Source organism: Hordeum vulgare, chromosome 5H (genome assembly GCF_904849725.1).
Source record: "Hordeum vulgare subsp. vulgare chromosome 5H, MorexV3_pseudomolecules_assembly, whole genome shotgun sequence".
NCBI classification, from domain to species: Eukaryota; Viridiplantae; Streptophyta; class Magnoliopsida; order Poales; family Poaceae; genus Hordeum; species Hordeum vulgare.
Genome location: NC_058522.1, coordinates 505,143,727 through 505,158,419, shown reverse-complemented (window position 1 = coordinate 505,158,419; position 14,693 = coordinate 505,143,727). Strand labels below are relative to the sequence as shown.

At 50.4% G+C, this 14,693-nt stretch overlaps 2 protein-coding genes across 2 annotated transcripts; one reads left to right on the top strand and one right to left on the bottom strand.

Moving 5' to 3' along the window:
- Positions 1-4,819: 4,819 nt before the first annotated feature.
- LOC123400180 (histone-binding protein MSI1 homolog) lies at positions 4,820-10,504 on the bottom strand. Its single transcript, XM_045094600.1, has 5 exons — positions 9,812-10,504; positions 6,859-7,002; positions 5,966-6,090; positions 5,690-5,785; positions 4,820-5,363 (listed from the first exon to the last, which is right to left on the bottom strand). Exons 1-5 carry the CDS (start codon positions 10,442-10,444, stop codon positions 5,141-5,143), a joined length of 1,221 nt encoding a protein of 406 aa, XP_044950535.1. The 5' UTR covers positions 10,445-10,504; the 3' UTR covers positions 4,820-5,140.
- Positions 10,505-10,734: 230 nt separating this feature from the next.
- On the top strand, positions 10,735-12,180 carry LOC123400179 (mediator of RNA polymerase II transcription subunit 4). Its single transcript, XM_045094599.1, has one exon. The coding sequence runs from the start codon at positions 10,767-10,769 to the stop codon at positions 12,012-12,014; it is 1,248 nt and encodes a 415-aa protein (XP_044950534.1). The 5' UTR covers positions 10,735-10,766; the 3' UTR covers positions 12,015-12,180.
- Positions 12,181-14,693: the final 2,513 nt, after the last annotated feature.

Sequence of the window (14,693 nt, the reverse complement as noted above, 5' to 3'; positions counted from 1 at the left end):
GCCACGACGCGGCTCCTCGTGGGCTTCCACTTCGGGGGTACAAAGTGTATACAACCCCCAAAACTCATTATTACGTGAGAGTGTCAGGGACGGCAATAGTTGGGCAGATACCCGAGGTACAAGGCTCAGGAGTCCCTAACCCGGTCTTCACGTGCGCTCCTGCGGCCCAAGCATGAGCATCATTCACGCCCCGCGCGGCCTAAGGAGTGTTGTTGTGTGCCCCTAGTGCCCAGGCAAGAACGCCGTTCACACCCCGCGCGGCTGTAAGAGCACGTCATCACGAGAGTCGTCATGTGGGGCGGCATGGCGCCCATCCAGCAATAGCGCGAGCCAAGCAGCGTCCCCTTCATCTGCTCATGACGGCTTGTCGTGAGGGCGCGACACTAAGGACTTTGGCGAGATGACTAACATAGGTGGCCAGCCCGCGAGTCAGAGCTCGATCGCTTAGATTTGTCGGCGCTGTGAGGACAAGTCCTGCACAGATGCCGTGTCTAACCCCTCATCGTCGATCCTTCCCCGGACGGTTGCGGGGTCGCGCCATCCCCCGACAGCGGCGGAACACCAGAGCTTAAGATTTAGACAAACAACACCATCTCAAGCCAAGGTTAATCGAGTTTGTTACACATCCAGAAAACACCCGCTTGGGGCGCTGCAAAATACACAGAATTGCTTGGTTCAAACGACTCAAAAATTCACTTGGCGGCCATGCTGCCGCGAGAGCATCAGGACGTTTGACGATGCATGCCGCAGAGGTCTACCCCCGCGGGTGGGTTGACGACCGGCTCTTGAGGCCTCAAGGGTCCGCCGGGTCCTGACACCTTGCGAGGCATGCATGACCCGCATCTCTTGCAGCTTGTCGGCCTCCTAAGCGGCGAACTCGTGTGTCCCTGGCGCTTGGCGTCACATTTTTGGCTTGTGGGGGCATGCGCCGAGGCGCGCCACCACATGGTTCGTGAGCGCCCACTCGTCATCTTGACCAAGCCAGGCGGCTTCCAGGCGGGAGCCCCCGAGCCCGGCCTGACGCGGGCTTCGGACGTGGCCTACTATGATGGAGGGAGGCGGGCGCCGGCTGGGGGCGCGAGGCCCGCGATACTAGCGCCTGCCGCGACACCCATCGCCCTGTGGGTGCGGACGCCGGCCCGACGTGGATGGCTCGCTCGCTAGGGGAAGACCCGACCGCTCGGTAGTCGTGCGTTTTGTGAGTGCGCGCGTTGTGGTAGGCGCATAACATCCCACCGTCTCTTTCTGGCGCGCCTCCGCATGGGCTGGGCGGCGGCCCGAAGTCGGCTATCGGAACCCGGAAGGGCAGGAGTACAACGTCAGGCGGACACTGCTCGCCCCCGCCCCCCCAGCTGGGGACCAAGCGGGCCAGCGCGTATTTGTGAAGGCGGCTTGCTGACCGAGCGTTGTGCCTCTGACGCTCGGGACCGAAGCGGGGCGTAGGGCGTCAGAGCCCACTTGGCGACGGCGACGAACTCGGCGATGTGGCCCATCGAGGCGTCGTACCCTTCGTCTGTAGGGTGGTGGCGAAGCAGTTCGCCCGCCATGAGCAGCGCGTCTTATGCGTTGAGATCTCCCACGTGGACACAAGCTGGTGAAGATGTCGCAGGGGGCGCGGGGAAGCTACCGTCTTGCCGCACTGGGGGCTGTGGGAAGCCGTGCTGCTCGCGGGCGGCACGAGCAACAATGGTGGTGGCCGCGATGCTGGTGGGGCGGCAACGGCCGCCTGGCACCGAGCACTCGGGGCGCGTGGGGGCGAGCGTCGACCATGGGGTTGGTGAAGCTGGAGCCTAAACTGGAGCAAAAGATCGGTTGCTCACCCCTACGCGGCGCTCCAAATGTCGGAATCGGGGCTCCGCGTATCCGGAGAAGGTTCGAACTCTGGGGTGCACTTGCTCTCCTACCATGTTCTACCTCTCAACTTCACCGCAACTCTCTGATGGCTCGAGCTAAGGGAAGAGAACTAGAGCAAGCGAGCAGTTTGCACATGTTTGGGCCACCTTGCGGTGTAAAACCCTACTCCTGCTTGTCTGGATTGCTTGAGGTGGAAGACGAGTACAAGGGTGGGTTCTTGCCCTAGTGGAGATAATGAGGATCGGATCCCTGCTACAGAGACCGACCTCTCTATTATACTGGCCATAGTCCTCTTCCCCACGAAAACACACTCACGGGGAATGATCGCCACAACGGCCATTTTGAAAGGGGACAGGACTCCGGCTCCCCTGGCAAAGGTGATCTTCGCCTGCAAAATCCATCCTCCATGACGTGTTGGGGAGCTCGGGGGCAACCTCCGCCCTGCCGAGCCCACAGCCTTAGTCCTCTTGCACATAACAGGAAACCTTTGGGGGTTGCTTTGGGAGCCCACCAGCTAGCCCTGCTTCCTTAGCACAGAAGTGGAAATCCTTCTTGTCCACGCCTCCTGGCACCACTCATGTGCCCCCTACGTAGCCTGCGTCACTCACGTGACTGCACAGGGTCATGAGACCCTACTAGGTCGCCCTTGGCGAACCCGCCTCGCGAGAGCCTCAGGAGTGGCCTCAGGACGTGTCCTCGTAGCGTGCAACCCCCTCGTGGTCTTTGGCGATGATCGTGAGGTGCTCGCTTCGCGAGGCGAGGGCCCTTGCGAGGGTCTCCCTTGTTGGGCTTGACGATGGGACGAGCCGGGCTTGTGTAGCGTGTCGCGCCTGGGGCTGCAGGCCGACGGGCCTGGGCACCCCCGGTCCCAGGGGCCCAACAGAATCAACCCAACATGATGAACATGAATAGACAAAAAATCTCATGTGTCCTCGGGAGCGTTTTCCTCATAATAGAATACTTTTCGGCTTGTGTTTTGCTAAAAAAGGATTGTGATATCTTGTTGCATACTTGTTATCATTGAGTGCTTGTTACTATTGTTATTTATCACTTGTTACGAATTATCTTGCTATAAAATTATCTACCAATGTTACTCATAGCACTTGCATATAATACATAGCTGAAAACTGCTTATCATTTTCTTCTGCTCCTTGTTGAATTCGATACTCTTACTTATCGAAATAACTACGATTGATCCCATATACTTGTGGATGGTGCCTTACCGCACAATAGACGCACGTGCGACAACGTTCGTGATGGTGCTTCAGGATTCCAATGTATTGCGTCGAGGATCAAAACGAACTTGTCAACGGACCACTGCCGTCTCATTCTTTACTGAGTTGGAGGGTTGTCATCTTATCCATGGAAAACGCGTCAAGTTATCACTTCGGGTCGAAGCACTAAAAGAAAAGGACCGGAAAATACGGCGGTATAGGAACCACAGAAACCCAGGAGGCTTTGTTCGTTTGCATCGATGTATTGGGTCATCGTTTTCATCTGTTTCGACGCACACGAACAGGCGCGAACAATTTGAATCGGCGCGTTGGAGTAGTAGAAATCATGCCTTGATAGTAGAAACAACTGTTGAACTAGGAGGGAGATGGAGGTGGTTCTTTTGTGGGTGTCCTGGTCCAAATGCCAATTAAAGCAAGGCACATCGCACTCCACCTCGCCCCGGCTACACGAGTAGTAGCAGTAATAGCCATCTTTTTTTCTTTTCTTAAAGTACTAGTACAATCGTACAGTCCTACAATCCTAGTCCTCCGCGTCTCCCGAAACTAAACCCAGCACAGCGTGGCGTCGGCGTTGGCACCCGCTGGAAAGGGAGAGCTGGCAGCTTGCTAGGTGCAGTGGGCGATGGAGGACTGAAAGGCGACGGCGAGCGTGACCAGACGGTGCGGCGGATCGCCTGCGCCCGGGGCGAGGCGACGAGCAAGCAAGTACGCCCGCGCCTGTGGGTCCTCTAGGGGGTAATTTTGGTGTTTTGACCCTTTCGTCTAAGTTTAGCCGAATTTGATTCTGATGTAGAAAAATATTCGGATCTGACCCGTTTGCTACCGCCGGACCCTGGTAGGGTTGCACGTAAAAAACTCTAAGTTGCAGACACAATACGCGTGTGAGCGTATCGTCGGATCCTTTGACGATAGGATTACACATGCTACCGTCAGGTCCTACGACGATATGCCATTTTCCAACCGCGAGGGACCTCGGCAGTAGGTTGTCATACCCTACCGTCAAAAAGTTCGACGGTAAGAAAAATGTCAGATCTAATTTTTTTTTACGATCGAGGACAAATCTGACTGAACTTAATAAAAAGATCAAAACAGTGAATTTGTCCCCGCTAGGGAGGCCGCGGGGTTTCGGGTCGAGCCTTTTCTCCTGTCGTGGCATTTCTTTTCCTTATTTCTTCCTTGGGACGGGTCCGTGCGCGAGGTGGTGATGGTGGATGCCCATCGAACGGGGCGTGGTCGCGGTCGGCCGTGGACCCCGGCCCGGCCCCGGCATACTCTAGTGTACACTGTACAGACACCAACCACAAGGAAGGAGCAGAAGCTACAGATATTTCTACGTACACGCATGTGCTGTTGACTAACCGGCCGGGGCTGGGTTGGACGCCAGCTATGCAAAGTGCAAGCTGCATGCAGCAAGGGCTGGCAGGTCAGACGAGCGCAGGAGTGAAAGACGTCGTCAGGGCCAGGCACGTCGATGCCGTGCGTGCATGGGCAGAGCAGCGGGGGCTCTGCTTTTGGTAAAACGATTGGCGATCGGAAACGAGCTTGCATACTGGCAGTGGCAGGCATGACATGGCGTGCCGTGGCGCCCTCCCTCCCTGCATGCATGCGCTACCAGGCGAGGTCGGACAGATGGGACGGCTCGCCCCAGTCGCGTCCACCCGGCAGCGAATGATCGCGCCGTGGAAAGCGAGTGACAAGGCGTTGGTTGCGTGCGTGACCATACAAGCAGATTTTCAGCAGACGAGATTAAAAGAATTCCGGGCGGACCGTACGACCACGAGAACTGAGAACTCGTGCCTGACAGCAGGCACACACACGCACGCACGCACCAGGTAACAGGCCTCGGCATCAGCATGAACACAAAAAATATTCCAGGTCACTTCTCCAAGATACTCAACGGTAGCAGCTGCTAATTAAGCGACGAAACGATGCCAGGCCCTCCCTACAAGTCACCCGCATGCACGCGACGCATCCAACCCAACCCAAAGGCTATGAGGATCCATGTCCCCATCGTCCACGTATCAGGGAAGGAAGAAGTTGGTGGCGTCTTGTTATGCGGACAGGCACGAGGCGTTGCCGTTGCTGTCGTCGCTGTATATGTTCTCTGCCACCTCCCAGATCTGCAGCACGTTGTCCTCCGCCACGCTGGCCACCACCCACTTCTCGCTGGGGTTCCACGACAGCTCAGAGATCTTGGCCGTGTGCCCGCTGTGGACGAAAAGCAGCTCCGGCGGCCCGTCGCCCGCGTCCTCGTCCGCCTGCTCCTCGCCGATCCTGAAGGTGACACAGCAGCATATGACAAAATTCAGCCACAACTGAAGCGGAAGATGGCAGATCTGTCAAGTCACAAAGCTCTCAAAGGCAGTCCACAGAGCAACCAGGCGTTCATCTTACAGCCAGTGACCCAAGATGCGTTAGCTTTTTTATTTACACAGGGTAAAAAATTGCAAGTTTGTTACTTATAAGGTCATAGAAGCTATCGCGCTTTGTGTCAATCTTGGAAGGGTTAACGAGTAAAATAACAGTGTGCCAGCAACAAAAATGAGATGCCACCTGCAAAATGTAAGATAGAATACGGGAGCAGATTTGACTAAGCTTACCTGCTAACGTCCCATATCATCACCCTTTTGTCTGCAGCATGGGAGGCTAATACAGTCTCCAAGTTTGGATTCCACTCGACCTGGAAAACCTCGCCCCTGCACGTGCAAATTGCGCAACACAACAACAAGTCAGATGAGTAGAGCATCATAAGGATGCAAAGCAGAAGAATAGCAGGTAGACTGACCAATATAAGAAGCAAAGAGTTGCAGCATGATAAGAAAAGAGAAGAACTGACTGCAGCAAATACATAAGAAGACAAAAAAAATAGTACATACTCATGGTTGTGGAAAGCATGCAAGCTTCTTGATAGTTTTCTCAAGTCAAATAGCTTAATAGTCCCATCACCAGATGCTGTAGCCAAGATCCATTCATTAAATGGATTGAAGGACAAAGAGTTAACCTGACAAAGTCATTATATACATCATCATGAGCATACTAATATAAGGAACATATTTTTTCACAGAAACAAACTGTAGGTGCCAGCATAAATATTGATATTCTCTATTCACAATGCAGAGCCACATATTACCAAACGTTTTGTCATATTCAAACTCAAAGCCATAAACATAAAACAATCACACAAGCGAACTTCAATACAGTAGGTACAGTCACACAAGGAAACTGATGGTGTCCCAACTAGAAAAAACATCTGCTGGTGAAATTTTTGAAAGAAGCCAGACACAAGGAATAAGCATATCATTGCAACTTCAGAAAACAAGCTTCACATACCACTCCGGTACATAAAGCAAAGGTCTTGCTCACTAAAAAAATGAGTATAGTGCAGCTATGTTCCCCTCGACACAGAAAAACATTTAGCTCAGTAGCTCTTGCTCAAAGCATGCTAACTTCCTTTTAATGAGCACCTACAGATTGTTCCTGTTTGTTCATATGCAAGTCCCACATCATGAGCTTGCAGTCATCACTAACAGACCCAAATAGGTTCCATCTTTTTCAGTAAGGATGCTTGCACAAAGAAAAGATCTTCCCAGTATGGTAAAAGTTGAGCTTAGAACAAACTGTAGTACTGCAGCTATACTCCACTCAGACACAGAAAAACATTTAGCTCAGCCAAAAAGTGAGCATAGAACAAACTGTAGTACTACAGCTATGTTCCCCTCAACACAGAAAAAACATTTAGCTCAGCAACTATCAACTAAAGAATGCTTACTTCCTTTTGGTGCGCAACTATAGATTGTTCTGGTTTGTTTGTACGCAAGTCCCACATCATGAACTTGCAGTCATCGCCAACAGATCCAAATAGGTTTTCATCCTTAAGGTGCCAAGCAACATCTTCAACAACATCCTCATGAGCCTGCAAAAACATAAAATTTAACTAGATGTTTAACATTGCAAGCCATGCTTACATACTGATGATTGTGAAGATCATATCTAAAAATAAACATACCACTCTTATGTCACATCTGTAAAACAGAACCATGTAATTACGATTTTGGATTTTGAACAAGCAACATAAGCACAGAAGTAATGGATAGCTTAAGAAATCGTGATCGTGAAGATCATCAATCATCATATCCAAAAAATGTGGATCCAGGCATAACAGTTACACGAGTCACGTTTCCACTTGGGGCCATCTTCACAGATGTATGTTTTTACTGACAAAAGAAGGCGTTGTCAAAAATAATATGACTAACAAGGATGGGGAACTACGATGCTCCGGCTGGAGAATGGCTGATGGAAGTCAGTCATACTTCTATGCTATTGTTAAGTTACTTTGGTCTGTTTCTCAGTGTTCAGCTGATGCTGGTCTTTGTAATGAGCAAGTACTTTGTAATAATGGTTTCTGAACCTGTCGTTTTAGTTTAAGCTGGTGTAGTAGTTTTTTTGTAAGCTCAGTCCTTAACTGTAAGGCTTGTAATTGGAGGCTGATCTGGGTCAAAGAAAATCATTTTATTTGAAAATAAGTAGGGACTATAGCAATTTTAACATGCGAGCCAAATGATGCAAGACTCACCACTTACTTGCTTAAAAAAAAGAAAAAGGTCTCCAGCCTCTACATTAAATTTTTAAAAGGCATGTACTCAGCTCATTAAGTCTTTTCAAATAATAGAAAATTGTGTTTGCACTATCCAGCTAAAACAGTATTTTTCCTAGTATGAAATCACTGCAAACAGCAAAGAAATTTATTCAAGTCCAATCTTCATACTAAAGCACCAACAGAAGTAATGAATTGTAGTGGCAATCAAGCTGATGGTATTCTATTTTTTATTGCTTAATAAGAACTATGAGCCTTTTGTTGAGATCATGCGTTCTCATGTTATCGCGACGGTTTATTAATCTGAAGTCAGGAGAGACCACTTCTTTGATTCCAAATGAATTGTGACCTGATGAGTAATAACATTAAGAGCACAACTCTTGCCCGGCACAAATTGCTATTTTATAAATAAAATCAGAGAAACATTATTTTCAATATGCCTGAAAAGTGAAGAAAAATGACATACAAAACGTTTCTGGTGCAAGATTAATGTGCCTAGCCTGGTTATCCTCCATATACGGAATAATCAAGTATACCAAGGGAAGTTTCAATATATTAGGTTTGCAGACAGTAGACAAAACAGTGAATGAAGTGGTGACTTCGACTAAATTTGCTCATCCATTCGGGGAGATTAAGTTGCATTTCATCATATTATCCTTTCACATATAGTGATGTGGGTATGGAAAACGAAGGACGACATAATTCATGGTTGATTTCTTGGCAATGTTCTGACTTATGAGTTATGAGTTGAGTGCTTCGGGTATCCACAGGTCTTATGAAGGCTGAAGTGTTAACTTTGAGTAATTTGTAATGATGGTTTCTGAAACTGTCATTTTAGTGTCAGCTTCTCTAGTATTTTTTGTGTAAGCTAGGTCCTGAACTATAAGGCTTGTGGTTGGGGGTGATCTAGGGCCAAGAAGCTCATTTTATTTGAAAGAAAAAATGAAGTACGACTGTAGCAATATTAGCATGCTAGGCAAATGACGCAATGTTCACCAGCTACTTGCAAAAAAAAGGAAAAAGGTCTCCAGCCTCTGCATTATTATTTTTTAAAGCAGGTACTCAACTCAGCAAGTCTTTCCAAATAATAAAAACTATGTTTTCACTATCCAGCTGAGGGCCAGTTCTTTTCAGGCTTATGGCTGGCTGTGGAAATAAACTGCCCCTTCCCCGGCCTATTCTAGAAGCCGAACATAAAATTTTATTTTAGAAGTCTACTAATTGAGGGTCAAATAGTAGGTTGAGGAGGGGGCAGCTTATTTCCACAGATATCCATAAGCCCCAAAAGAACTGGCTAAACATTAATTTTCATAGTATGAAACCACGGCAACCAGCGAACAAGTTTATTTTAAGTCCAATCTTCAAAGTAAAGCACCATAAAGAAGTGATGGATTGTGCTGGCAAACTGGCAACCAAGGTGATGATATTTTGTTTTAATTGCTTAAGAAGAACCATAGAGCTTTTATTGCTATTATGTGTTCTCATGTTATCTCAAGGGTTGGTTAACCTGATGTCAGAAGACAACACTTCTTTGTGTCCAAATGAATTATGAATAATAACAGAAGGAGCACATCTCTTGCGCAACACAAATTGCTATTTAGAAAATCAAATCAGACAAATCGTGTTGCCAATACGCCTGAAAAGTGAAGAAAATACAAAACGTTCCTGTGCAAGATTGATGTATCTAGCCTGGTTAGCCACCAGATATGAAAGAATTGTGTGTATCAGGGGAAGTTCCAATATATCAGGTTTGTAGACACTGAATGTGCTCATCCTTTCAGGGACTTTCGGTTGGATTTCATTATATTATCTTTTCACATTCAGCGACTTCAACTGAATGTACTCCGGGTAATGGAAAACGAAGGGCAGCATAATTTGTGCTTGGTTTCTTGGCATTGTTATGATTTTGAGCCGATTGCTTCGGGTATCCGCACTTCTTATGATACAGAAGTGTTTAATCAGTTCTGCTTCCAGTGGTAGCTACTACTACTAACATCACAGTATATACTACGTATTACTCAAAGGTTGCGAACCTAACATGCATAATACGTACAATCATATAGTACATGAGAAACAATATAAATGTGGGGAACAGGAAACAGCACAGGAGCATCTGTTGGGACATTACCGCAAACACCTGTTGCGCGTCCAGAACCGGGGCTCCATTCCCGGCCTTGAGATCCCACAGGCAGATCTTCTTATCATACGAGCCACTCAGCAGGAACCCCTCCTTCCTCGCGCTCCAAGCCAGCCCATACCCCTCCGCGCCATGACCCCTGAGCACGACATCCGCGCCCCGCTTCTCGCCGTCGTCCCCGAGGTGGTACACGTGCACCTCATCGACGCAAGTCTTGGTGGCCACTGTATATGGCTGCTGCGGCATGCACCGGGCGCGATTAACCTCGCCCTGATGCGGCGCCGAGCGGCCGATGGACACGGACGGGGCCGGGACGGCGCGGCCCTCGGCGGCCGCCGCCGCGGCCAGGCGCGGCGGGAGCGGGAGGACGGCGTCGACGAGCATGAGGTGGTTGGGGGAGTCGTCGGAGGCGTGGGTGCCGAGGACGAGGCGGTGGGAGCGGGCGGCGGCCGGCGACCCCGAGGGGAACCACTGGACGGTGAGCGAGGGCCACTCGAGCGGGTGCGACATGACGAGGTCGTAGAGCACCGGCGTGTTCTTCTTCCAGTTGAGGTACTCCTCCATCTCCGCGTCGGCGGCGGCCGCGGCGGCCGCGACGGCCTGGAAGGAGGAGCCGCCGTCCATTGCTGATTTGCTCTGCGCGGGAAAGTGGAGGCGGCGAACTGTCTCCCGCCAAAATGATCGGTGGTGAGGACGCCGAGGGTTTCAACGCGAGGTTTTATTGCGGATCTGATGGGCTTGTTGGGCTGCAAAGCCTAACTATATGCAAGTCATCAAGCCCAGATCTCTCAAAGAAAAGTCATCAAGCCCAGATCTCCCTCAAAAAAAAAAGTCATGAAGCCCAGATTCATGTCAGGCCCAGGATCCCACTGCCTAATAGCCCGGCTAGTCTACGAGCTTCTGGTCCTCGCATTGGATTCCTCAATCCGCCGCCCCCGCCGCCGCGATGATGCAGCACATGCCGTCGCCGGCGAGGCTAGGCGTGACAGCCTCGTCGCCGTCGCTCCCGCCCAACCAGTCTCCCGCAAACCCCACCTCGTCGCCGCCGCAGGCCAACCCGCCGTCCGCGAGCGCGGCGGCGGCTGCAGCCGGAGCCGGAGCCGCGGTCCCAACCCTAACCACCTCGCCGGCGCTGCTCCCGCTCCTGCCGCCGCTCCCGCGCGCGCAGTCGCTGCTCCACCTCATCTCCTCCCTCGCCTCCAACCTCTTCGAGCTCTCGCCCAACCGCGCCGCCTGGATCTCGTCGTACAGGGGCTCCCTCCCCAACTTCCTCGCGTCGTCGTCGGCTTCCGCGGCGCCTACGCCGCTGCCGGCCCCCGTCTCCACCACCAAGGAGGCGATGTCGATGCTCACCTCCCTCCAGACGCAGCTCTTCGAGACCGTCGCCGAGCTGCAGGAGACCCTCGACCTGCAGGACGCGCGCGCCAAGCTCGCTCGCGAGGCGCGCGCCAAGGATGCTTCGCTGCTCGCCTTCGCGAAGAAGCTGCGTGAGGCCCACCACGTGCTTGACCGCCTCGTCGACGACTACGCCGACTACCGCCGCGATCCCAAGCGCCCGCGTGGCGCAGCGGCTGTCGACGAGCCCGAGCCGGTGTCGCAGGGCGACTTCGGCGCGTCCCTCCACTCCAAGCTCAAGCTGGACGACATCTTGACCTATGCGCATCGCATAAGCTACACGACTTTTGCGCCGCCGGAGCATGGTGCTGGGCTGCCTCTGAGGGGTGCATTGCCGCCTGCGCCACAGGATAACGAGCTGCGGATGTCGCAGCTGTATCAGTTTGCTGATTTGGATGTTGGGGTGCCCAAGAAACCCCTGGAAACCAAGGAGGGGCTCACAGCAGAGATGGAGTCCATGCCGCTGTTCGAGCTACCGGAGGAAGAGCCTCCGCGGCCATCTATGCTACCAATCACGGTGCCACCAGGGTGGCAGAAAGGTTTGCCTGCTCTGCTTCCTGCTTTTCCAATGCCACCACCTGGATGGAAGCCTGGGGACCCGATCGAGCTGGGTGGCATCATTCCTGCTGTCAAGCCTGATGAACAACGACCCAGTGTACCAATTCCTGTTGGGGTGCAACCAATGGTGCCAAGGGCCCAAGAGCCAATACAGGTCGCGGCTGTGAACCTTGAAATCAGTTCTAGCAGCGATGAGTACAGTAGCGACGTCGGGAGCTCAGATGAAGACGATGAGGACTAATGCTTTTGTAAGCTCGACCATTTCGTCATTTGTGTGTTTCCATATCCAGTGTAGCTCATTTTAGTGTAAGCTTTGGCTAGTATTATGTCATGTGCTTGTCTGTTCAAACTACTGCAAACACAAAATCTATTCGATAATAGATTTGACTTAAATTTGTGCTGGTTTAGTACAGCAGTCACTAGATCACTTTTTCTGATAAATGCAGCCAGTCTAAATGTTCAATTTTCTTGACCTTTGTTTCAAAAACAAAAACTTTATTCTCTATGAGGTTTGGCTTAAACTTGTGCCAGTCTAGTACACCAGTCACTGGACCACTTGCTGTGATAAATACAGCCAATGTTGACCGTGTTCAGTTTCCTTGACCTTTGTAGTTCAAGATGTTCAGTTTCCTTGACCTTTGTAGTTCAAGATGCTCAGTTTCCTTGACCTCTGTAGTTCAAGATGTTCGGTTTCCTTGACCTTTGCAACCACTATTAACCCAAAACCTGGCCTCTATTTTGGAATGTAAATGTCATGATTTAATGTTTTAGTTCATCATTGTAGGTTTCAGTTGTAATTGCCTGCTAGTGTAGTCCTAGGCTAAGCTTTTTGAGTACATCATTCCATGTTTATGGACATCTTCTCAAATCTTCCTGCGTACTTGTGCACTTTGGACTTTGGAGTGATTGCCTTCGTTTGATGGCGCCTTATCCCATACGCCTAATGTCATCCTTTACATGATTCCTCTCTTCATCTCTTAGAGCATCTCTAGTAGAACCCTCAAACCCTTAAATCTAAAACCAGTTTTAAGGGTTGAGAATTGGTCATTTTTGACACTTTTAAGGGTTCAAAAACAGGGGGCAAAGACTAGAACCCTCAAACCCAACCCTTATTTTTTCCGTTATAAGGGTTGGGTTTGAGGGTTCTAGTCTTTGCCCCAACCCCAACCCTTAAAACTGTCATTTCATATATCACACATTTCATCATATGACATATCACAAATTCAATCACATTTGACATAAAACGATAATCATTCTAGTTATTATTACACCACCAAATAAAACAATAATCGTTCAAATCATTACAACAATGTTTGAGCAAATTACAATAATTGTTCGAATCAAATTGGACATAGAAAAGTAAAACAAAGATACATCATGGGCCAATGCGCCGCCCATCCAAATGTCAGTGGTGCTCTACTAGATCATCCCGGAGCCAATTCGTGGTTATCACAGCGATACAACGATCAGACAATTGATAAACCAATTCAACCAATACCAAACTACCAACAATCAGATAATGCACATTACAACAATCCTGACATCTCTGTCTCAGCCATACCAACAATCAGGCAATCCATACATCTTTGTCTCAGGTATGTCTAGGAACAAGAAATTGCAACACTTCCAATTCGTGGTTATGACAGACATACAACAATCAGACAAGGCATACACCAATAAAACAACTACCAGCCAAGGCGGTCAGCTGAGGCGGAAACACGGAGGCCTCGCCCCGGGATGGATGGATCCACGGCAGCAGAAGCACGGGGCCGGGGCGCAGCGGAGGAGGCCGTTGTAGGCTGCTCTACTCGTCGCCGCCGCGGGGGGAGACCGGGGCCAGCTGGAGCGGGCGGACGGACCCACGACGCACCGCAGCAGCCAGCAGCACGGGGCACGGCGGCCAGGAATTTGGGAAGGGGGGCAGCGCTGGCGGACGCAGCAGGCAGCGGCGGGGCGCTGGCGGACGCAGCAGGCAGCGGCGGGGCGGCGGCCGGGGTGCTGGCGGACGCTGCAGGCAGCGGCGGGGCGGCGGCCGGGGCGCTGGCGGCGGACGCAGCAGGCAGCGGCGGGGCGGCGGCCGGGGCGCTGGCGGCGGATTCCTCCCGCGCGGGGGAACCAACTGCCTCCCGCGCTGGAGAGGAAGAGGAGTGCAGGTTGGGGGGAGTTTCTCCCCCCCAACCCTCATTTCTACAGGCTGCGATGTCGTTCGCGGGTTGGATCTTTAAATTTTTTTACGGGTTTAAGGGTTTAAGGGTTCTAGTCTACGCCGTTTTTTTGAGAAAACTGTAAATAGCGATTATTTTTAAGGATTTGAGGATTTGAGGGTTTGAGGGTTTGAGGGTTCTACTAGACTTGCTCTTATTGCTGTAATATATAGTGACTTCACATGGTTTGTTATGCCATTGTGCCCCCCTAGTACCGTGGGCATTTGGTTAAACTGGGAATTAGGTTCAGCTTATTTGAAATTTGGTTTCTATAATCGGGGACTGAGATAACCGCTGGAAATAGAAGGAAAAGTGGAAATATCGAAATACTAGGTGCAAACAAATGTAACCATGTAAAACGCCACTGGATAATAAATTGTGGTGCGGTACAGTTTGCCTTCTGCTATAAACTTCAAACACTTCCAAAAAATATGCAAGATAATTTTCCTTTCAGCTGGCAAATAGTTAAATTCGTGTACCCATCAGCACTTGGTATCTCTGTGCTCTTGACATAGAGAAACTATACGTGTGTGTGTGAACTGTTGAAGTAAAACACCAGTCAATGTTCTTTCTTTGCAGTAAAACAAATCTTGAAGTAAAATTGCTTACATTGTATTATGATTATATGTATTTGGTTACTAGAGATGTAGGAGCAGTTGGCAACCTGCACATTATGCTCGCTGTCTCTGTAGCAATACAAAGTTAAACCGAACAGC